At 46.5% G+C, this 24,437-nt stretch overlaps 2 protein-coding genes across 6 annotated transcripts in view; one reads left to right on the top strand and one right to left on the bottom strand.

Annotated features, from left to right (window-relative positions):
* Window positions 1-24,437, top strand: part of LOC140417835 (uncharacterized) — a 113,095-nt gene that overhangs the window by 56,100 nt on the left and 32,558 nt on the right. The gene's annotated exons all lie outside the window — the stretch shown is intronic.
* LOC140421568 (uncharacterized) lies at window positions 5,978-23,219 on the bottom strand. 5 transcript variants are annotated; one of them, XR_011946908.1, is made up of 3 exons: window positions 23,156-23,219; window positions 22,331-22,437; window positions 5,978-8,231 (listed from the first exon to the last, which is right to left on the bottom strand). XR_011946908.1 is itself a non-coding variant. In XM_072506361.1 (3 exons), the coding sequence occupies exon 3, from the start codon at window positions 18,489-18,491 to the stop codon at window positions 17,625-17,627; it is 867 nt and encodes a 288-aa protein (XP_072362462.1). In that variant the 5' UTR covers window positions 18,492-18,862; window positions 22,331-22,437; window positions 23,156-23,219; the 3' UTR covers window positions 11,375-17,624. The 5 variants fall into 5 exon arrangements, 3 of the variants coding, with proteins under 3 accessions (XP_072362462.1, XP_072362463.1, XP_072362464.1); XM_072506361.1 differs by lacking the exon at window positions 5,978-8,231 and adding an exon at window positions 11,375-18,862; XR_011946909.1 differs by lacking the exons at window positions 22,331-22,437; window positions 23,156-23,219 and adding an exon at window positions 18,209-18,367.

The raw sequence follows: 24,437 nt of genomic DNA, 5'->3' as shown, positions 1-24,437 counted from the left end.
TCCAGCTGATCAGTCTACCGATAGCTTCCTGTAGTCTACAACTTTATTCCTCACTGTCAACCACAACACTGCAAATGTCTCAACCATGACCCTTTGTTGAAGTCTAAATCATTTCTATATAACACACAAAGTTTGGAATCTTGTCCTGAACAATCCAGAACTCCGCTGGAAACAGTCTTCTGGTCACAAAATTACCCCTGGACCAATCCCCTTTGCTTCCTGCTGCTCCAGCTGATGACATTTCCAGCATAATGGAAGTGCCCTGGTTTTCCCACATGGAACTGGATGTGTATTCCACTGGGCTGGGATGTCCTGCCATGTCTTTATTTATTTCATTATTAACATTAGTAACCTCTCATTATCTAAATTTCCATTTACCACTTTTCTGTCCACCTGGCCCAGTCCATGGCTTTCTCCCTCATTGTCTAAAACACATGAGCAACTTTTGTAGAATCCTGGTGCATTCGTTTCAGTCTAAATCATTGATATATACCGGAAAACTGTGGAGCTCCACTGGAAACAGGCGTCCAGGCATCATTCAGTCCTGGATGTGACTAACAGCAGCAAAAACAGCTGAATCCAAACCCTGCTGTTGCCTGTGAACCTGCTGTGCAGGTTGTTTGGCTGAGTGAATCTCCTCCCACACGCGGAGCAGTTGAACAGCCTCTCCCAGTGACTCCCCAGCACCGCTCCCATGTGTGGTCAGCATGGTAGCTCAGTGGTTAGCACTGTTGCTTCACAGCTCCAGGGTCCCTGGTTCAATTCCCGGCTTTGGCCACTGTCTGCATGGAGTCTGCACGTTCTTCCCGTGCCTGTGTGGGTTTCCTCCAGGTGCTCTGGTTTCCCTCCACAGTCCAAAGATGTGCAGGTTAGGTGGATTGGCCATGCTAAATTGCCCTTCGTGTCCAAAAAGATTGGTGGGGTTATGGAGTTATGGTGGAGGTATGGGCTTCAGTAGGGTGCACTTTCCAAGGGCCGGTGCAGACTCAATGGGCTGAATGCCCTCCTTCTGCACTGTAAATTCTATGATTCTGTTTCAGTGTGAACTCGCTGGTGTTTCAGCAGATTCGGTTTACTTTTAAATCCCTTTTCACAGTCGCAACATTTAAAAGGTTTCTGAACAAGTGGGAACAAGTTGGTGTGTATTCAGGTGGGATGACTGAGTGAATTTCTTGTCACACACGGGGCAAGAGTACGGTCTCTGTCCAGTGTGAACTCGCTGATGTTGCTGAAGGTTGGATGAAACATTGAATTCCTGCCGACACATAGGGCAGCTGAATGGTCTCTCCCCCGTGTGAACTCGATGGTGTCTCAGAAGGTGGGCTGACCGAGTGAATCCCTTCCCACACTTGGAGCCGGTGAATGGCCTGTCCCCAGTGTGAATGCGTTGGTGTTTCACAAGATCCCTTTTGCTTTTAAATGTTTTCTCACAGTCAGAACAATTAAAAGGTCTCTGGTCAGTGTGAACAGATTGATGAATCAGAAGCCGGGATGAACAAGTGAATCCCTTCCCGCACACAGTGAACGGCCTCTCCCCAGTGTGAGTGCGTTGATGTATCATTAAACACCTTTTACTTTTAAAGCTCTTCTCACAGTCAGAACATTTGAAAGATTTCTTATCAGTGTGAACACGTTGGTGTGTCCGGAGGTTCGATGACTGAGTGAATCCCTTCCCACACACGGAGTAGGTGAATGGCCTTTCCCCAGTATGACTGCGTTGGTGGAACAGTAAATCCTTTCTGCTTTTAAAGCTCTTCTCACAGTCAGCACATTTAAACGGTCTCTGGTCAGTATGAACATGCTGGTGTGTGATGAGGTTGGATAACATAGTGAATCCCTTCCCACACACAGAGCAGGTGAATGGCCTTTCCCCAGTGTGAACACGTCGATGAGTTTCCAATTCAGACGGGGAATTGAATCCTTTCCCACAGTCCCCACATTTCCATGGTTTCTTCATAGTTATTGACAGGTTATCAGGTGTAGGTGGGATGCAGATTTTACATCACTATCAGATCAGCCGTGATGTTATTAAATGGTGGAACAGGCTCACGGGGCTGAATGTCCAATTGCTGCTTCTTTATTCCTTGGTGCGAATGTCCTTATCTCTCTCCAGCTTGGATCATCAGTTGAAGCCTGAGTACGGCCTCACTCTGATGTAAATGCTGCAATTTAATTTCATGCTGTGTGATTGGTTAAAACTCAGTTCCAGCTAACTGTGGAAAATGACTTAGATGTCTGTGTCTCGGTGCTTTTCCAATCACAGTGATTTTTAACCTTTTCCCCCAAAGACGAAACAGACAAAAAAGAATAGAGGCATGGACTATTTTCTAAACGGTGACAAAATTCATAATGCTGAAGTGCAAAGGGACTTGGGAGTCCTAGTCCAGGATTCTCTAAAGGTAAACTTGCAGGTTGAGTCCGTAATTAAGAAAGCAAATGCAATGTTGTCATTCATCTCAAGAGGCTTGGAATATAAAAGCAGGGATGTACTTCTGAAGCTTTATAAAGCATTAGTTAGGCCCCATTTAGAATACTGTGAGCAATTTTGGGCCCCACACCTCAGGAAGGACATACTGGCACTGGAGCGGGTCCAGCGGAGATTCACACGGATGATCCCAGGAATGGTAGGCCTAACATATGATGAACGTCTGAGGATCCTGGGATTATATTCATTGGAGTTTAGGAGGTTGAGGGGAGATCTAATAGAAACTTACAAGATAATGAATGGCTTAGATAGGGTGGATGTAGGGATGTTGTTTCCATTAGCAGGGGAGACGAGGACCCGGGGGCACAGCCTTAGAATAAAAAGGAATCACTTTAGAACAGAGATGAGGAGAAATTTCTTCAGCCAGAGAGTGGTGGGTCTGTGGAATTCATTGCCACAGAGGGCGGTGGAGGCCGGGACGTTGAGTGTCTTTAAGACAGAAGTTGATAAATTCTTGATTTCTCGAGGAATTAAGGGCTATGGAGAGAGAGCGGGTAAATGGAGTTGAAATCAGCCATGATTGAATGGTGGAGTGGACTCGATGGGCCGAATGGCCTTACTTCCGCACCTATGTCTTATGGTCCTTCCACGTTGAAAGGCCGGTCCTGATGAATCAAGTGTCTCTGTCAGATCTCAACATGATGTTTGCATCTGCAAATATTCTGTAAAAGGTGATTGCATTGAATTACTGTGAATATATAAGACACAAACAGGCCATTCTGGCACAGATTCTGCTGCTGTCCTCACTTGGCACAAATCTCCTACTGTCCCACCTATCTCATCTTTCCATGGTAATGAATTGCACATTCCAAACCTGTAAGTAAATAAATTTGTCCATATTGCCCCCTTTGATTTATTCATAACTTCTTGAATTTATGACTCATTGTTTATTGATGATCCCTGTTATTGGACTCTCCCACATCATCCCATAGTGGGCAGCATGGTAGCATAGTGGTTAGCACAATTGCTTCACAGCTCCAGGGTCCCAGGTTTGATTCCCGGCTGGGTCACTGTCTGTGCGGAGTCTGCACGTTCTCCCCATGTGTGTGTGGATTTCCTCCGGGCGCTCCGGTTTCCTCCCACAGTCCAACGATGTGCAGCTTAGGTGGATTGGCCATGCTAAATTGCCCTTACTGTCCAAAATTGCCCTTAGTGTTGGTTGAGTGGGGTTAGTGGGTTATGGTGATAGGGTGGTGTGGGCTTGGGCAGGGTGCTCTTTCCAAGAGATGGTGCAGACTCGATGGGCCGAATGGCCTCCTTTTGCACTGTAAATTCTATCTATCTATCCCTTTCCAAACTACTGATAATTTTAAAGATTTGTATCAGGCCACTGCTTAATTCCTTGTTTTCAATAGAAAAAAGGCCCCACTCCATTTAATATTTCCTGACCGCTGTAATCTATCATTTTACAAAAGTCAATGCAGGACAGAATTTGCAAAGAGACAAACCTTTCTGTTGGGTTCAGTTTATTGTGTGCAAATTCTCCAATTCTAACCCACTGTAAAAGGAGTTTACAAAAGCCATCACTTTCAGTCCAGGATAGAAATTCTGAACAAGCAATTCTAATTTCTCTGGCAATTTTGGACAAGGGGGCAGCACAAGTGGATAGCACTGTGGCTTCACAGCACCAGGGTCCCAAGTTCGATTCTCGACTTGAGTCACTGTCTGTGCGGGTTCTGCACGTTCTCCCCGTGTCTGCGTGGGTTTACTCCGGGTGCTCCGGTTTCCTCCCACAGTCCAAAGACATGCAGGTTAGGTGTATTGGCCATGATAAATTGCCCTTAGTGATCAAAAAGGTTAGGAGGGATTATTGGGTTACGGGGATAGGGTGGAAGTGAGGGCTTAAGTGTGTCGGTGCAGACTCGATGGGCCAAATGGCCTCCTTCTGTACTGTATGTTCTCTGTTCTAAACCCACGCAGACACAGGGAGAACATGCAGACTCCGCACAGTGAGCCAAGCCAGGAATTCAACCTGGAGTTGTGAAGCAATTGTGCTAACCACTATGCCGCCATGCTAGAACAAAGGACAAAGAAATGTACAGCACAGGAACAGGCCCTTCGGCCCTCCAAGCCCGTGCCGACCATGCTGCCCGACTAAACTACAATCTTCTACACTTCCTGGGTCCGTATCCTTCTATTCCCATCCTATTCATATATTTGTCAAGATGCCCCTTAAATGTCCCTATTGTCCCTGCTTCCACTACCTCCCCCGGTAGCGAGTTCCAGGCACCCACTACCCTCTGCGTAAAAAACTTGCCTCGTACATCTACTCTAAACCTTGCCCCTCTCACCTTAAACCTGTGCCCCCTAGTAATTGACCCCTCTACCCTGGGGAAAAGCCTCTGACTATCCACTCTGTCTATGCCCCTCATAATTTTGTAGACCTCTATCAGGTCTCCCCTCAACCTCCTTCGTTCCAGTGAGAACAAACCGAGTTTATTCAATCGCTCCTCATAGCTAATGCCCTCCATACCAGGCAACATTCTGGTAAATCTCTTCTGCACCCTCTCTAAAGCCTCCACATCCTTCTGGTAGTGTGGCGACCAGAATTGAACACTGTACTCCAAGTGTGAAATTGCTGTCCTCATTGATTTGAGTAAAAAGTGTACGGTCTTATTTATTGTCCCCCGCCCCCATCCTCTGATGTGAACCATCCTCCAGTGTCTGAAGCAGGATGGTGCCCGTTAACCTGGGCCTGTTCCCGGGAGGGAGAAGCTCCGCAGCTGCAAACCAGGGAGCTGACAATGATGGTGAAGGGTTTGCTCCAGCTCACAATGCCCGGGGACTGATTGACGGCGGGTTCGGACCAATGGGAAGAGGGGGCGGGGCTAGAGGATGGCACCAGTGCAGCCGGTCCTTCAGCCAATCAGAGTGAATGGGAGGCGGAGCAATGCCGGGGCTCTCGCTCCCTCGGCATGCGCCAGGCGACCCGGGCCTGTCTCGGGAAAAGCCCGAGTAGCTTTCGCCGGTTCAACTGTATCCGAGCTTCGTATTCGGAGTTTCGGGCTACACGGAGTGTTTATGAAGCCTCCCGACGCACCTGCCGGCTCCATCCCTCCCTCAGGACTCACCAGGCGGGATCTGACCGGCTCACGATTTCCACCCGATCGCCTGAATCCTGAACTGTCAACCAACCAACGTGTGAGACCGGGTCCCAGCCCCGCCCCTTATTCAGTCTGATTGGTTGGAGGACCAGCAGCTCCGCTTGGTCCTCCAGATGCGCCCATCTCTTGCAATTGGTCCAGAGCAGCAGTCAATCAGTCGCCGGGCATTGTGAACTGGAGCATGCGCAGTGCCGATGATGCACCAGGCTGCGAGGTTTCACTGAAGCCCGGTGGAGGCTGCAAATCCCAACAAGAAGTTTCCGGGCTCGGCTTTGCATTGAGCTCCATGGAGACAGCTGCGGCCTGCCCCCGGTGACAGGCCTGAGTTAACGGCCACAGTTTTTATAGAGGCTGCAGACCCGCAGGGGGAAATAAATCAGAGATAGAGTTTGTTGTGAAACCAATGGGTTATTGTAAAACAGGAGGTCAGGGTTACAGTCAACAACGACAACTTCTATTTATATAACACCTTTAACATCATAAATCATCCCAGTCAACTTCACAGGAACATTATAAAACAAAGTCAGACACAAAAGGAGATATCAGGACAGGTGACCAAAAATTTGGTCAAAGAGGTGAGTTTTAAAGAGAGTTATAAATAAGGTATGTGAGGTGGAGACGGGGAGGTTTAGGGAGGGAATTCAGTTCTTGGGTCCGAAGGAACTTAAAACCGCGGCGGAGTAATTAGAATCGGGGGTGTACAAGAGTCCAGGATCAGAGCTGTGCAGATATCTCAGGGGTTTGTGGGGCGGGAGGAGATGACAGAGACAGGGAGAGATGAGGCCATGGAGGGGTTTGAAAACAAGGGTGGGAATAGACTGGGAGCGAATGCAAGTCTCGGACACAGGGGTGATAGGGGGAAGGAACTGGCTGTGAATTAAGACATGGGTAGCAGACTTTTGGATGGCTTTACTTTTACAGAGGTAGAATGTGGGAGAGCAGCCAGGTGTGAAATGGAATTGTCGAATCGGGGGGTTACGATGGCATGACCGAGGTTTCAGCCCCAGGCGCACAGACACAGGAGCGAGGCCGGATAATGTAACGTAGGTGGAAACAGGAAGTCTTAGTGATAGCACAGACATGAGTCCAAAGATGTGCAGGTGAGGTGGATTGGCCATGCTAAATTGCCTTAATGTCCAAAAAGATTAGGTGGGGTTACGGGCATCGGGTGGAGATGTCAGCTGAGGTAGGATTCTCTTTCCAAGGGCCGGTGCAGATGGACTGAATGGCCTCCTTCTGCACTGTAAAGTCTATGATTCTATGAGGTCAGAAGTTCATATTGGGATCAAATGTGAAACAAAGTTTACAGAGACTGGCGAAGTCTCAGACTTTTGCCAGGGAGAGGGATAGGGTCGGTATGTCAGGAATGAAGGTTGGAGCAGGAAACGAACAGTGGATTCAGTCTTCCCCATATTTGATTGAAGTTATTTAGTCAGCAGAAAGAGAACCAGAATGGACCCTGAGTCTGATATCCGGTGTAACTTAGTTCGAGTGGGAGAGGAAGAACGAAGGAAACCCTGGAAGATTTGGAGAAACAACCTTCGTGATTGCTCATCTAATCTCCACACAGTCAGTTCTGGACACAAGGTTAACATCTGTTATTCTGTTTGCTCAGTCAGGGTGATTCAGATTAATATCTGTCATAAGTTATGAATGAAGTGACTTATAAAGCATATTCTTACCTCTAATGAGAACTTTGGTAAAAGGATGCAGAAATAATGATCTAATACTTTATTTGGATTTCAGCCCCAGGTAGGAGGGAGTGTGTGGGATGGGGATTTACAGCTTTGGGGACAGAAGAGAGAGAAAAATGTTCCCCAGAAACTGGAATTATCTGTTCTGAATTTCTATCCCGTACTGATAGTGTGCCCTTTGAAAATACCTTTTCCAGGGCATGAGGAGAGGATTTTCAGACAGGAAATACAAACCAAATATCACATTAAGATCTGACTGTGTCACTCAGTTGATCAGGACCTGAATATCCTCAGACGATGAATGTGGAATGAAAAATGTTTGTGGGAAAATATTTCAAACATCAGTGTCACTGGTAAAGCACCGAGACCCACACAACACACACCCGGATGAGAGTGTTCCAGTGAACTGACTGTGGAAGGAGCTTTAACCAGTTGCAGCCTGAAAAAATACCACACCATTCACTAAGGGGAGAAACATACACGTGTTCTGTGTGAGGACGAAGCTTCACTTGATTGTCTAAAGAGGAAATGCACAAAGACACTGACTCCATGGAAATACCGTGGAAAGGTGGAGATTGTGGAAGTTGGATGTTCAACAGTTTAGTGAGAATCGGGTCAAAGGAGCAAAGGGTAAGTCTCACAGACAAGATGAGCTCTGAAGGAGCATGATGGGAGAGACCAGGAAAAGAGGGGAAAGATGAATTTGGACAAGAAAGGACTTTCGAGGCAGTTTTACTGAGTGGTTTCGTGGAAGAGGAGCAGCAGAATCAGCTGATCGGTTTGTTTCAAATGGGTGGGGTTTTCCAGCCCTTCCTGCTGGCTGGATCTTCCAGTCCCACAGGTCTCTCGGTCTGCTGTTCCGGTTCATTGGTTGTCTCATTGGGTTCGCTGTAGGTCTCTTGGGGTCTGTGGAAGAACTTCTGGAGCTTCATTCGTCTGACGAATTCCCTGGAACGGAGAAACTAGGATATCATTTTCACAGCCTTGAACACGTCATCGAAGAAGACGAACATCTTGCCAAAGGCATCCCGACACCCCCACTACTTGCCTTCAAACAACCGGGCAACCTCAGACCATTGTTTGCAGCAAACTACCCAGCCTTCAGAACAGCGACCATGACACCACACAACCCTGCCATGGCAACCTCTACAAGATGTGCCAGATCGACATGGATACCATCATTACATGTGAGATCACCACCCACCAGGTACCCAGTATACTCGTGCGACTCGGCCAATGTTTTCTACCTCATATGCTGCAGGAAAGGATGTCCCGAGGCGTGGTACATTGGCGAGACCATGCGACAATGGATGAACTGACATTGCGCGGCAATCGCTTGGCAGGAATGTTCCCTTCCAGTCAGGGAACACTTCCGTCAGTTAAGGGCATTCAGCCTCTGATCTTCGGGAAAACGTTCTCCAAGGCGGCCTTCAGGACGCGCGACAACGTAGAATCGCCGAGCAGAAACTGATAGCCACGTTTCGCACACGAGTACGGCCTCAACTGGGATCTTGGATTCATGTTGCATTACATTCACCCCCATCATCTGGCCTGGGCTTGCGAAATCCTACAAACTGGCTTGGCTTGAGACTATTCACACCTCTTTAACCTGTGATTATCCCTCTCTCCAGTCGCACCGTCTGGACCTTTAAAGACTTAATTACCTGCAAAGACTCGCATTCAAAGAACTATATCGCATCATTGAATTTTTCTATATATGTGTTTGTGGAATCCACCTCTTCATTAACCTGAGGAAGGAGCTGCACTCCGAAAGCTAGCGATTCGAAACAAACCTGTTGGACTTCAACTTGGTGTTATAAGACTTCTTACTGTGCCCACCCCAGTCCAATGCCGTCATCTCCACATCATAAATCGGAAGTATTTAATGCTTCTGCCAGTTTCGAACAAGGCACCTTTCGCACGTTAGGTGAATGTGATAACCGCTACACCACAGAAGCAGCTGGCAGCACAGTACCCAGTGGCCCTGTGCAACATTCAACTGCAGTCTTGCTGCAGCTTTCAATGGTTCGGCTGGAAGGCCAGGTCACTTATTACATGAAGACAGCGGTTCCTTTAAAACAGATGTCTCAACTTGTAAGACTATGAGATTTAGAACTTATATTGAACTTTAGCATTTGTTCAGCAAATATCCAACGGAACAATGCTCTCTGGTCAATCATTAATGCATCACAGGGCAGCACAGTGGTTAGCACTGCTGTCTCACGGCGCCGAGGTCCCAGGTTCGATCCCGGCTCTAGGTCATTGTCCTGTGGAGTTTGCACATTCTCCCCGTGTTTGCATGGGTTTTGCCCCCACAACCCAAAGATGTGCAGGGTCGGTGGATTGGACACGCTAAATTGCCCCTTAACTGGGAAAAAGTGAATTGGGTACTCTAAATATTTTATTTTTTAAATCATTAATGCATCATTCTTATCTTCCAACAGAAAATTTCCACCAATTTTACTCAATATGTTTCAGTATTCAATATATTTATTTATTTGTTATATATGACTTTGTTTTGAATTCAATAGCTCTCGAATCTTCACTCTTAATAACTCTGAAATATACACCATTGAATTGCAAACACGACTGACCAAGAAAAGAAAGCTTTTCACTGGGTAATACAAATCCCATGAATCTTTGTTCAGTTTGACCATTGTCAGCATTTGAACAAAGTCAAATATAGTTAAATGGAAGAGAATTGAGAATTATGTGTTGCTTATATTTGACCCCTCTGTGTTTTGGTGTGAAACATTCTGCAGCCTATATACCGTTCATGTATAAGAAAGGAGGGGTGACAGCAAATCCGCACTGAGCCTGGATTTCCTCATCTCCCTGAGTGGCTTTTCCTGTTTCCCTGTCATGAAGGCCGAATTTTTCAAAAAGGTGGTTCAGTTAAATCTCTGCCATTTCCTCGAATTCAGTTACAGTATTGTTTGTGTCTGTCTATATGAGCATACATTACCATTAGATATGTTTCAGATGCTGACTAAAATGTTAATCTGCGTCTACAAAGCCATTAAAAACCCCCCGGACTGGAGGCCTGGGTAAATGATATGGCGGGGTTCATTAAACTGGAGCAGATAAAGTTTGCCCTGAGAGGATCGGCTCAAGGGTTCACCAGGCGGTGGCAGCCATTTCTCGACTACCTAGGGGAACGTTAGAGGGAAGACAGATGACCAGCAGCAGCAACCCAGGGGGGGAGGGGTTTAGTTTAGGTCAAAGATAAAGGGGTTTTGTTACTTGTGTATTGTTTAAAATTTCTGTATTGTTATTGTTGCGTTTGCTTTGTAAGAGGGGAAAAATTGTTGTTTGGGAAAAAATTCTCAATAAAACATTTATAAAAAAAAAATACAAAGCCATTAAATTCTTTTGTGAACTGAGCAAACTGCCAAGATCCGCACTTTGTTTTTTCATGTCTGGACTTATCTGTCTGGACTGTAGAACAATACTTTTCACTGTACCTCATTAATAAATCAAATCCAATCAAAGAGACATTTTCTTACTCATCTTCAAATTGAAAAGAGTCTTCTTAAAACTTATTTATTCATGGGAGGTGGGGGTCACTGGCTGGACCAGCATTTACTGGCATTCCAATTGCACTTGAACTGCGTGTCTTTTGAGGCTATTTCAGAGGGCACGTTCAAGTCAATCACAACATTGCTGTGGATCTGGAGTCACGTGTAGGCCAGGACACGTACGGAGAGCAGATTTCCTAAAGGAATTTGTGACCCAGACAGGTTTTTCCAACAATCATGAGACGTTTAATTTGAGACTTTTATTCAATTTCAATATCTTTCATAGGCAGATTCAATCCCAGATCCCCAGAGCATTAACTTGGGTCTCCGGATTACTAGCCCAGTAACAATACCATTACACCACTGCCTAGCCCACATAGTCTTGGCAGAATATGATGTTTTGTAACTTCCCAAAGTTATAAAGGAATTGATTTTTTCAAACAAATTCTGATAGTTCTGCAGTTTCTGGAAACATTTTGGTTGATCTTGTTTATTTTTTAAAATAAAGATCGAGTCTTTGTAATATAACCTAATATACCAAGTCACTAATGATAATCAATGTTCGCTACTGAATAATCATTAATTTATTTATTGTTTTTTCCTATGAAATCAATACATAGTTAAATCGGAAAGGGACAGAAGGTGAAATGGCTGCAGGAAGCCACATGTTTGAGGTATAAAAGGGCTTCCTTGACCTTGTTACTAATGACAGTGAATACACTATGAAAAAAACAATTTTTAAACTAAATGTGATTACACATGTGTACTTACAGCTTCCTACATTACAACAGTGAATATGTTTCAAAAGTACTCCATTGGCTTTAAAACAGTTTAGGAGGTCCAGTGGTCATGAGAGGTTTTATAGAAAAGTACATTTGTACTAATTGTCTTCAAACTAGGATACATTACACTCAGTGTCCTCACCAAAATCATTGATAAAGATTGAGTCATAATTTTGTGTAATAACCACGTCACTGATACCATTTTGCATACTCTGTGAATCTCCAGATACACCATATCCACAATTATTTGTTCTAAAACACATCAAGTGTGGAATGCACGGTCTATAAATGGTGCTAGAATTTCATTGGACTGTAACATCCAAAAAGGAATTTGGTGCATTCTGAAAAAAATAGTCGAACTGTGGGATGAAATGGGTCATGGTACAATACTAGCATGGAACAAATGGGCCAAATAGACTCCTCTGTGCTCCAGGAGCCTGGTGTACATGGAAAGCGAGTGGTATTGACCTGGAAGCTACTGCCTATGAGGGTAGGAGATGCAGAGATGACGGCTTTCAATAGGAAATTGGACAGGCACTGAGAGAAATAAACCACAGGGATTTAGTGATAGAATGGGCAATGGACAGACTGGCTTGCTCCATAGAGCCAACACCGTCTCAAAGGGCTGAATGGCCTCATTCCCCACCCTCCAGATGCTGTGATCTCAGGAGAGAAATTCAGCTGCTCCAGTCACTCCAAGTAACTGGAGTCCCTCAACTCTGGTGCCATTCTCATTAATGTCCTTTACACCCTCTCTAAGAACTTCATATCTTTCCCAAAGTATGGGGCCCATATATAGGGTTTCATTGCAGAGGGATAGAATTGAAAAGCAGAGGAATTGTTCAACTGGGGTCAGACTACACTGGGAGCACTGTCAACATTGGTGATCTCCATTTAGAAAAAGGAAACAGAGGCGCTGGATAAGGTGCAACAAAGATTCATAATATACAGAACTGAGAGCATTTAACACTCAGGAAAGGCTGGGGCTACTTTTTTCTGGAAAAGAGAAGACTGATGGGTGACCTGATGGAATCTTTAAGATTATGAAGGGATTCAATAATCCAATAGGGATTTCAGTAGAAACCTCTTTATCGAGCGAGTGGTGAGAATGTGAAACTCGCTACCACAGCGAGTGGTTGAGGTGAACAGCATGAATACATTGAACGTAAAGCTAGATACATACATGAGGGAGAAAGGAATAGAAGGAGATGCTCATGGGGGTGGGGGGGGGGGGGGGGGGGGGGAAATATAGAGGGGTGGGTGGAGGATCATGTGGAGCATAAATACTGACACAGACCATGGCTAACCTCAGCCGGTATGGGAAGTTAACCTGTGCTGGTGGTGTCACTCAGCACGAACCAGCCATCCAGCCAACTGAGCTAACCAATCCCCGTGTAAATCTGTAATAATTCCTTCAATATTAGTGATTGCCTGTCTCGCATCATACTATTTTATGTACTTTTCCAGTGCACCTCAGACAACTTGCCCCTCATACCCTAATAGTTTTCTTCTGTGAGAAGCACCAAGATAAATTAAACAAAAGAACCATGTAACAACATAGCCCAATTTCATGGCAATGTCGCATGATGTTTGGAGTTTCCAAACAGAAATGGTAATGAAACATCTTGTAACCTCCAAACCCCCTTTCACTCTTTGATCCTTGTGAAATGTGAAACCAGATATTCGCAAGAAGACTCAGAAAGATTCAGCCCACTGGAGGCAAAGTCGTGAGACCGGCCAGTCCAGCAGAAAGAAACCCTCTGACCATCCCCATTGGCCAACAGAATAAACAAACTGCAGTCCTTGATGTAATTGAGAACAGAAACAATAACAGCAGAATCCAATCCCTGTAATCAGTTGTGAACTTGTTGGTGTCTCAGGAACTGCGATAAATTAATAAAATCCCTTCACACATTGAGAGCAGGTGAACGGCCTCTCCCCAATATTAACTCCCTGGTGTGACTGCAGACGGCATAACCAAGTTAATCAAGCAAATAGACGTAAACGGGTGTGAGATAATGGGGATTATGGAGACATGGCTGCAGGATGACCAGGGATGGGAACTGAATATATTCAGTGTTTAGGAAGGACAGACAAAAAGGAAAAGGCAGTGAAGTGGCAGTGCTGGTTAAAGAGGAAATTAATGCAATAGAGAGGAAGGGTATTAGCTCCGACAATGTGGAATCTGTATGGGTCGAACTGAGAAACAGCAAGGGACAAAAAAAATAATGGACATCGTACATAGCCCCCAAACTGCAGTGGTGATGTTGGGATTAGCACAAACAGGAAATTAGGCTGATTGTAGAAGTTTCTATAGGTATGTGAAGAGAAAATGATTGATGAAAATAAATGCATCTTCCTTACATTCAGAAACAGGGGAATGTATAATAGGGGACAAAGAAACTGCTGGGCAAATAAATACATAATTTGGTTCTGTCTTCACAAATGAGGGCACAAATCAGATACCAGAAATGTTGGGGACGCATGATTTAGTGAGAGGGAGGAACTGAAGGAGATCAATATTAGTAGAGGAATGGTGTTGGGGAAATTGATGGGATTGAAGGCTGATAAATCCCCAGGGCCTGATAATCTGCATTCACAAGTAGTTAAGGAAGTGGCTCCAGAAATAGTGGATGCATTGGTGGTCATCTTCCAGGATTCTATAGACGCTGGAACAGTTCCTGCAGATTGGAGGGTGGAGTATGTAATTCCACTATTTAAAAAGGGATCTAGAGAGAAAACAGGGAATTTTAGACCAGTAAGCCTGACATCAGCAGTGGGGAAATATCAAGAATTCATTATCAAAGATTTTTTAGCAAAGCACTTACAAATCAGTGGCAGGATCAGACAGAGTCAGCATGGATTTATGAAGGGGAAATAATGCTTGACAAATCTACTGGAATTCTTTGAGGGTGTAACTGGTAGAGTTAACGAGGGAGAGCCAATGGATGTGGTATATTTGGACTTTCAGATGACTTTTGACCAAAGTCCCGCACAATATATTAGTGTGTAAAATTGAAGCACAGGGGATTAGCGGTAGTATATTGACATTGATAGAAAACTGTTTGTCAGGCAGGAAACAAAGAGGAATTAATGCTCTATTTCAAATTGGCAGGCAGTGACTAGTGGGGCACCGCAGGGATCCCTGCTGGGACCCCAGTATTCACAAGATATATTGATGATTTTAAAAAAAAATTTTAAGTACCCAATTCGTATTTTCCAATTAAGGGGCAATTTAGTGTGGCCAATTGACCTATCCTGCACATCTTTGGGTTGCGAGGGTGAGACCCCTGGAGACAGGGGGAGAACTTGGCTCCACACAGACAGTGACCCGGGGCAGGATTGAACCCTGGTCCTCAGCACCGCGAGGCAGCTGTGCTAACCACTGTGTCACCCTATATATTAATGATTTAGATGAGGGAACAAAATGCAATATCTCCAAATTTGCAGATGACACAAAGCTAGGTGGAGGGTGAGCTGCGAGGAGGATGCAGAGATCCTTCAGTGTGATTTGGTCAAGTTGAGTGAGTGGGCAAATGAATGGCAGATGCAATATAATTTGTAGAAATGCGAGGTTATCCACTTTGGGATCAAAAGTGAGAAGGCAGACTATTATCTGAACGGCCATAGATTAGGAGAGGGGTCTATGCAATGAGACCTGGGTATCCTCGGATACCAGCCATTGAAGGTAAACATGCAGCTACAGCAGGCGGTAAAGAAAGTAAATGGTATGCTAGCGGATTGGAGTACAGGAGCAGGGTTATCTTGCTGCAATTGTACTCATTATACTCAAAGAATTATTCTAAGATAGGATCTATGCACATTTGGAAATGAATGGTCTTATTAGTGACAGACAGCATGGTTTTGTACGAGAGACGTCATGTCTCACTAATTTGATTGAATTATTTGAAGAGGTGACAAAAATGATTCATGAGGGAAGGTCTGTGTATGTTGTCTACATGGACTTCAGTAAAGCATTTGATAAGGTCCCTCATGGCAGGCTGGTGCAAAAGATTAGATCACATGGGGTCAGGGGTGAACTAGCTGGATGGATCCAGAACTCGTTTCCCCACAGTAGACAGAGGATAGCAGTGGAAGGGTGTTTTTCCAAATGGAGGTCTGTAACTAGTGGATTCCTCAGGGATCAGTTCAGGGACCTCTGCTCTTTGTAATATATATAAATGACTTGGAAGAAAACGTAGCGGGTCTGATTAGCAGGTTTGCGGGTGATACTAAGATTGCAGGAGTTGCGGACAGTGGTGAAGATTGTCAGAGAATACAACAGGATATAGATAGGCTGCAAAATTGGGCAGAGAAATGGCAGATGGAATTTAACCCGGACAAATGCGAGGTGATGCATTTTGGTAGATCCAGTGCAGGTGGGAGCTATAAAATAAATGGCAGAACCATCAGGAGCATAGACAAGCGGAGAGATCTGGGCGTGCAGGTCCACAGATACTTAAAAGTGGCAGCACAGGTGGAAATGAAAATGAAATGAAAATCGCTTATTGTCACGAGTAGGCTTCAATGAAGTTACTGTGAAAAGCCCCTAGTCGCCACATTCCGGCGCCTGTTCGGGGAGGCTGGTACGGGAATTGAACCGTGCTGCTGGCCTGCCTTGGTCTGCTTTAAAAGCCAGCAATTTAGCCCAGTGAGCTAAACCAGCCCCTTATGGTGGTGGTGAAGAAAGCAGATAGCATGCTTGCCTTCATAGGACGGGGGTATCGAGTATAAAAGCTCGAACATTGTGTTACAATTACATAGAATTGGTTTAGCACAGGGCTAAAGTGCTGGCTTTTAAAGCAAACCAAGGCAGGCCAGCAGCACGGTTCAATTCCCGTACCAGCCTCCCCGAACAGGTGCCGGAATGTGGCGACTAGGGGCTTTTCACAGTAACTTTATTTGAAGCCTACTTGTGACAATAAGTGATTTTCATTTCATTTCACATAGAATGTTGGTTAGGCCACATTTGGAATACTGTGTCCAATTCTGGTCACCGCACTACCAGAAGGACGTGGAGGCTTTGGAGAGAGTACAGAAAAGGTTTACCAGGATGTTGCCTGGTATGGAGGGTATTAGCTATGAGGAGAGATTGAATAAACGGGATTGTGTTCCCCAGAGAGACGGAGGTTGAGGGGCGACCTGATAGAAGTTTATAAAATTATCAGGGGTATAGATATGGTGAACAGTTGGAGGCTTTTTTCCAGGGCGGAAATGACAATTACAAGGGGACACAAGTTCAAGGTGAGGGGGGAAAAGGTTCAGTGGAGATGTGCGGGGGAAGGTTTTTACAAGTTAGCGACTTTTAAGACTTATCTGGATAGCCATATGAACAGACGGGTTCTAGAAGGATACAGGCGGTTGGTCTAGATAGGACACGTGATCACCGCAGGTTTGGAGGGCCGAAGGGCCTGTTCCTGTGCTGTATTGTTCTTTGTTCCATACAGGGCCTTGGTGAGGCCGTACCTGGAATATTGTGTGTAATTTTGGTCTCCTTATCTGAGGAAGGATGTTCTTGCTCTAGAGGGAGTGCAGCGAAGGTTTATCAGACTGATTCCTGGGATGGTGAGACTGTGGACTGACGTATGAGAGATTGAATCTGTTCGGATTGTATTCGCTGGAGTTCAGAGAACGGGGGATCTCATAGAAACCTATAATATTCTAACAGGGCTTGATAGGGTAGATGTAGGAAAGATTTTCCCGAAGGCGGGAGTGTACAGAACCAGTGGTCGCAGTCTGAGGATACGAGGTAGACCATTTAGGACAGAGATGAGGAGAAATTTCTTCAACCAGAGAGTGGTGAGCCTGTGGAATTTGTTACTACAGGAAATAGTTGAGGCCAATACATTGTATGTTTTCAAGAAGCAGTTAGATATAGCATTGAGGGCGAAGGGGATCAAAGAATATGGAGGGGGAAACGGGATTCGGCTATGGAGTTGGATGATAAACTATGATCAGAATGAATGGCGGAGCAGGTGCAAAGGGTCAAATTATCTCTTCCTGCTCCTATTTTTTATGTTTCTATGTAATCCCTTCCCACACTAAGAGCAGGTGAATGGTCTCTCCCCAGTGTGAACTCGCTGGTGTGACTGCAGACTGGATAACTGTGTGAATCCATTCCCACAGAGGGAGCAGGTAAATGGCTTCTCCCCAGTGTGAACTCGCTGATGTCTCTGCAGGATGGATGTATCAATAAATCCCTTCCCACACTGAGAGCAGGTGAACGGCCTCTCCCCAGTGTGAATTCGCTGGTGTGTCTGCAGGCTGGATAAATCGCTGAATCTCTCCTCACACCGAGAGCACGTGAATGACGTCTCCCCAATGTGAACTCGCTGATGGCTCCGCAGACTGGCTAACCAAGTGAATCCCTTCCCACACTGAGAGCAGGTGAATGGCTTTTCCCCAGTGTGAAGTCGCTGGTGTGTCTGCAGGATGGATAACGAAGTAAATCCCTTCCCACACTGAGAGCAGGTGAATGGCTTTTCCCCAGTGTGAAGTCGCTGGTGTGTCTGCAGGATGGATAACGAAGTGAATCCCTTCCCACACTGAGAGCAGGTGAACGGCCTCTCCCCAGTGTGAATTCGCTGGTGTGTCTGCAGGATGGATAACGAAGTGAATCCCTTACCACAGATGGAGCAGGTGAATGGTCTCTCCCCAGTGTGAACTCGCTGGTGTGTCTGCAGACTGGATAACTGTGTGAATCCATTCCCACAGAGAGAGCAGGTGAACGGCTTCTCCTCAGTGTGAACTCGCTGATGTCTCTGCAGGATGGATGAATCAATAAATCCCTTCCCACACTTAGAGCAGGTGAATGGCCTCTCCCCAGTGTGCCTGCGTCGATGAATCTCTAGCCTCGATGGGAATCTGAATCCCTTCCCACAGTCCCCACATTTCCACGGTTTCTCCATGTTCTGGGTCTCCTCGTGTCTCTCCAGATTGGACAATCAGCGGAACTTTGTCTACACACAGAACATGTGCTCTGTCTCTCCTCACTGTGAATGGTGTGATGTTTTTTCAGGCTGTGTAACTGGTTGACGCTCTTTCCACAGTCAGTTCACTGGAACACTCTCACTCGGGTGTGTTGTGTGGGTCTCGGTGCTTTTCCAGTCACGCTCACATTTAAAATCTTTTGAAGCCGACAGATTGGACAAACATTTCTCCTTCTCGCCGATGATATTCAGAGCCCAATGATATTCAGATCAGAAGGAATCGAGTGAGTTTGTCACATCGAGACGTGATGTTTGAGATTTCTGTCTGTAATTCCGCCTCTTCCAATATCCTTTAAAAACATATTACAAAAGTCATCATTGTCAGTAGAGGATAGAAATTCAGAACAGACGGTTCTAGTTCCTATGGGGCATTATTTCCTCTCTCGTTCTCCAAAAGCTGTAAATCTCCATCCCACACACTCTCCCTCCATTCTCACTCTGCTGTATCTAATACTCACCCTCCCAATTCTCCTGAAGGTGCTCATTCATCTTGATTGACAGATCCAAGCTCAGCTCACTGCTTCTTGACCAGGACACAGCTGTTAGAACAGGAGCAAGAGTAGGCCATTCGGCCCACCGAGTCTGCTCAACCATTCAATGAGATCCTTGGCCGATCTACCTCAGCACCATTTTCCCACACGGTCCCCATATCCCTCGATCTCTTCAATATCTAGAAACCTATCAATATTTGTCTTGAACATACCTGATGACTGAGGCTCCACATTCCTCTGGGGTAGAGAATGCCAAAGCTTCACCACATCCTCGAGTGAAGAGATCCCTCCTCATTTCAGCTTTCTCTCTATTTTCCTACCTGTTTTCCATAACCCTCAACTCCATTGTCAAAAAATATCTGTCAAACTTTATTTATTTATTAAAAAAATTTTTTTTTTTAGAGTAGCCAATTATTTTTCTTTGAATGAAGGGGCAATTTAGCGTGGCCAATCCACCTAACCAGCACATCTTTGGGTTGTGGGGGCGAAACCCACACAGACATGGGGAGAATGTGCAAACTCCACACAGAGAGTGACCCAGGGCCGGGATTCGAACCCGGGTCCTCAGCGCCGCAGTCCCAGTGCTAGCCACTGCTCCACATGCTGCCCTCATATCTGTCAAACTTGTGCTTCAATATATTCAATGACCCCCAGATACAACTGGTCCCTGTGGAAGAGAAATCCAAAGACTAACAACCCTCTGAGGGAAGAGATGACTGGAAATCTATAATGGAGCTGCAGTCTTATATTACAAGACGAGAAATAATTATACATTTACTTTATTACAGAACGGTAAATAATATATCTAATCTGTACCATGTAACAACACTAGACATATCTCTGTCCATTATTAATTTAATTGCCCTGAAATGTCTGCCATCTCCTGGGGAATCCACCCATTTAATTGTGAACATTAGGAAAGAGACAATCCTTTTTTGAAATAAATTTAGAGTAACCAATTATTTTTTTCCAATTAAGGGGCAATTTAGCGTGGCCAATCCACCTACCCTGCATATCTTTGGGTTTTGGGGGTGAGACCCATACAGACACGGGGAGAATGTGCAAACTCCATACGGACAGTGGCCCAGGGCCAGGATCAAACCCGGGTCCTCGGCTAACCACTGAACCACTGTACCTGCCCTTATAGTGATGACTTTTGTGAACGCCTTTTACAGGATACTACAAGGGGAGGATTTACAGATGGAAACTCAAAACAAACTTCACATCAAGATTTTACAGAGTCACTCCATTCATCAGGACCTGAATATCATTGGCCTGTGAATGTGGAAGAAGAAATGTTTGTCAGTGGGAAAAGATTTTCAAGATCAGTGTGACTAAAAAAAAACCCGATTCACACGTGACTCGTGTGAGAGTGTTCCAGTGAACTGACTGTGGAAAGAGCTTTAACCAGTTACACAGTCTGAAAATATATCTCACCGTTCAGAGTGGGGAGAGACCGTATACGTGCTCTCTGTTGGGACAAGACTTCAACTGATCGTCAAACGTGGAAAGCGACAAGGACACCAGCAGCATGCTGAAACCATGGAAATATGGGAAGGGATTCAGGTCCCTATGTGAGCTGGAGACTGATCACCATAGTCATACCGGCGGCAGACCATTCACCTGTTCTGAGTGTGGATAGGGATTCACTCAGTTATTCCAGTGAGGATTTATCCTCGAGGTGGGCAATATCATCGTTCTTTTTCTTTTTGTTCTGAGAGGGGTTGCCCCGCCAGAAGCTGGTGAATGAGAGTGAGATGGGGGCTGCAGTTGTTGAACCAGTTTTGGCTGGTCTTGTCTGGGTCTGAGCCTGCGGGGGGTGGGGGGGTTTGGTTTCAATTTATGTATTATGTGGGGCGTTGGCAGGAAATGGGGTTGGGAGAGAGGGGTTAGCTTGCTGGTGATGACTATAGAACTGTTTTTGTTTTACTCTCAGGGCGTGTGTGGCGGCCATCTTGTGTGGGCCCTTGGCCTGTATCTTTTGAAGATTTACTCGATCGTCCCTCACGATGGAAATGGCTGACTCCATGATGGGGAAGTGGGGGTGGGAGACCCTGGATTCGGCTGGTCATCTAGAATGTTAGGGGATTGGGTGGTTCAGTGAAGAGGTCGAGTGTTTTTGCTCACTGAGAGAATCCAAATGCTGGTGTGGTGTTCTTGCAGGAGACTCACTTGCAGGTTAGAGATCAGACCAGGGTGGCACAGTGGTTAGCACTGCTCCCTCATGGCGCTGAGGTCCCAGGTTCGATCCTGGCCCCGCGTCATTGGCTGTGTGGAGTTTGCTCATTCTCCCCATGTCTGCATGGGCTTCGCCCCACAACCCAAAGCTGTGCAGGTTAGGTGTATTGGCCACGTGAAATTGCCCCTTAATTGGAAAAAAAAATAATTGGGTACTCTAAATATATAGAAGAAAAAAATAGAGATCAGACCAGATGGCAGCGGGGTGAGCCAAGAGTTTCACTCAGGCTTTGACGAAGGGCTCGAGCTGCTGCAATTCTAATCAATAAACAGATTCCTCTTTCGGTCACTGGGCTTGTTGCGGACACTAATGGGAGATACATGGTGGTCAATGGGTCGTTGGCAGGTACATTGGTGGTGAATGTCTATGCCCCTTACTGGGACGATGGGCAGCACGGCAGCCCAGTGGTTAGCACGGTTGCTTCACAGCGCCAGGGACCCAGGTTCAATTCCCGGCTTGGGTCACTGTGCGGAGTCTGCACGTTCTCCCCGTGTCTGCGTGGGTTTCCTCTGGGTGTTCTGGTTTCCTCCCACAGTTCCAAAAGATGTGCTGTTAGGTAATTTGAACATTCTGAATTCTCCCTCAGTGTACCTGAACAGGCGCTGGAATAGGTGACTCGGGGATTTTCACAGTAACTTCTCTGCAGTGTTAACAATAAAGAATGTGGCAATAATAAAGATTATTATTCTGCAGCATTTGTGAAAAAAATGTTGGGATCCATCCCAGACCTGGACACAGATCAATTGATTCTTGGAGGGGACTTCAATTGTGTTCTGGATCTTAAATGAACTGGTCCAAGCCCATTCAACCTCTACAATATCACAGAAAAAGGAAATGAAACCAGACAGACCATCCGACATCGACCCAGGCACCAGAAACGACAATGCAAACCCGGCAAAAGATTTTTTAAAACTGTTCCCATCAGCAGATTATAAAAGGATGACGGGACACAGATTTAAGGTTGTGAACAAGATCTACAGGGGAGATAGGAGGTAGTCATTTTATACAATCTGGAACTCAATGCTTACACACAAAGGTTGATAATCTCCAGGTCCTGATAATTCGAACAGTGGTGTCAGAATTTGATGTGAGGATTGGTTGTGAGTTTCCTGTCTGCGAATCCCTTTCTAAGCCCCTGTGAAAGAAGTTTACAAAGGCACCATTGTCAGTCCAGAAATTTAATTCAGGAAAGATAAATATTTCGCCTGGTTTGAATTTGCTGTGTGTAAATCCTCCCCTACTAATCCCCTGTAAAACGAGTTTCCAAAATTAATCACCGTCAGTCCAGGAAAGAAATCCACTACATTCTCCCCTCCTGCTCCCTGATCCAGGATGCACACTCACCCCCTTGTCATCAGCAGTCCCCTGATTTGAAGGTGATGTTGACACAGGATTGCGAGTTTCTGCCCTGCATCTTCATGTGACTGAACAGAGCCACAGAGCTTTGAACACATGGGCAGGATGTCCAATGAGACGGTGAAATCCGGAGAGCAGGATTGGCTTCCTTTTCTTTCCATCTCTGTCACCGCTTTGCATCATCAATAAGACATTGAGACTCAAAGACTAATCCAGTTTAATGGACAAGTTGTCTCCATTCTGAACAATGGGGAACAAGCTCCTCCCACTCATTGAAACATCGCCCCGACAAAGATGACAAATGCGCATGCGCCCTGATGCACATCCAATAAAGATGGCGGCCGTTAACCTGAGCCAAAAGGAGTTGCAGTTCTGCTCGGTACAAACTGGGTCCCGGAACTTTTTTTCCGCGGTTTGCGGCTGACAACAGCTTTACACAACGTTACCGCCCACCCTCTCCATCTCTCGCTCCCTCCATATTGTTAAACGCCTCTTACCAATTTACGATCTGAAAAAGACTTCCTTCTCCTTCGCCATTACCCACACTGCGCATGCTTCAATCACAGCGGGCCCCGCCCCTCATTCACTCCGATTGGTTGGAGGACCAGCCGCCCTCACTCGGTCCTCCACTACTGCCTCCTCTTCCTATTGGTCGAGACCTGCCGTCAATCACCTGGACATTGTGACGGTGACAGACGGTGAGAACAGCCACAGGCTCAGGCTGACTCGCTGATTGTTTCTGTCTCTGACTCCTCCGCCTCCCCAATCCCCTCTTCTGCTGCCCCACCCTCTGTCCTCCCTCCCCTCTGAGGTTGGAATGGGACCACCTGGGACTGCAGGCCCTGCCCTCTGTCTGAGGTGGGAGTGGGACCACCTGGGACTGCAGGCCCTGACCTCTGACCCCCCCCCCCCACCACTCTGTCTGAGGTGGGAGTGGGGCCACCTGGGGCTGTCGTGAAGACCAAGGGCTTTGTTTTGGGTCCCACAGGGCTGAAGAGCGCCGTCCACCCACCTATTCACCACCTGTGGCGGGTGTGGGGCAGCCTGGGACATTGTTTTAGGCCCCTCCAGGGCTGAAGAACGCTGTCCCGTTCTGCTGTTGCCCTGCAGCACCTTCCCTCGTGGCATCTGCTGTTGTGGTGCCACGTCCATTCCCCCCTTTCCCTACTACCCTGGTCTCAGTTACACCGCCGAGCTGTACCAGGGATGGCCAGGGGCATCCTCCACTCTGCCGGGGCAGGGCGGCCAAGAACCAATGCGGGGGCGGCCCTCTCGCCTTTCCACCTACTAATGAGGCAACCTGGGGGTCAAATGTTATGCCCACCCCACCATGCCCATCGAGGCGTGCACTCATGCGATGGCCGGGGGCTTCGGCGACTCGACCATTGTAGCCGCCTCTAGGATGTACGGCAAGGGCATGATTTTCCTGAGGGCCGAGCAGGCGATCCACCATGTCCTGGAAAGGGAGCTCACGGTGGGTGGGACACACGTGGCGGCGGATCCACTGGAGGCCATCGCTGAACGTGTGGTTCTTTCAAATGTCCTGGCCTACCTCCCCACCGAGCTTCTCCTCCCCATCTCAACCTACTGGGGGAGGTCAGGTCCGGGGTGGAGCCGCTGACACTCGGCCTGCGGGACCTCTCCCTCCGCCATGTATACCACTTCCGGCGTCAGGTTTTTGTCCGCCTGACCCGGGAGGAGGTCACAGAGGGAGGTTTTGTGGTTTCCCACCAAGGGGAGGACCATAAAGTGTTCTGGTCTGTGGCTGGCATGCGGTGC

The sequence above is a fragment of the Scyliorhinus torazame genome, chromosome 5 (genome assembly GCF_047496885.1).
Source record: "Scyliorhinus torazame isolate Kashiwa2021f chromosome 5, sScyTor2.1, whole genome shotgun sequence".
NCBI classification, from domain to species: domain Eukaryota; kingdom Metazoa; phylum Chordata; class Chondrichthyes; order Carcharhiniformes; family Scyliorhinidae; genus Scyliorhinus; species Scyliorhinus torazame.
Note: the sequence above shows the minus strand (reverse complement) of the source record. Positions and strands in the feature narration are given on the sequence as shown.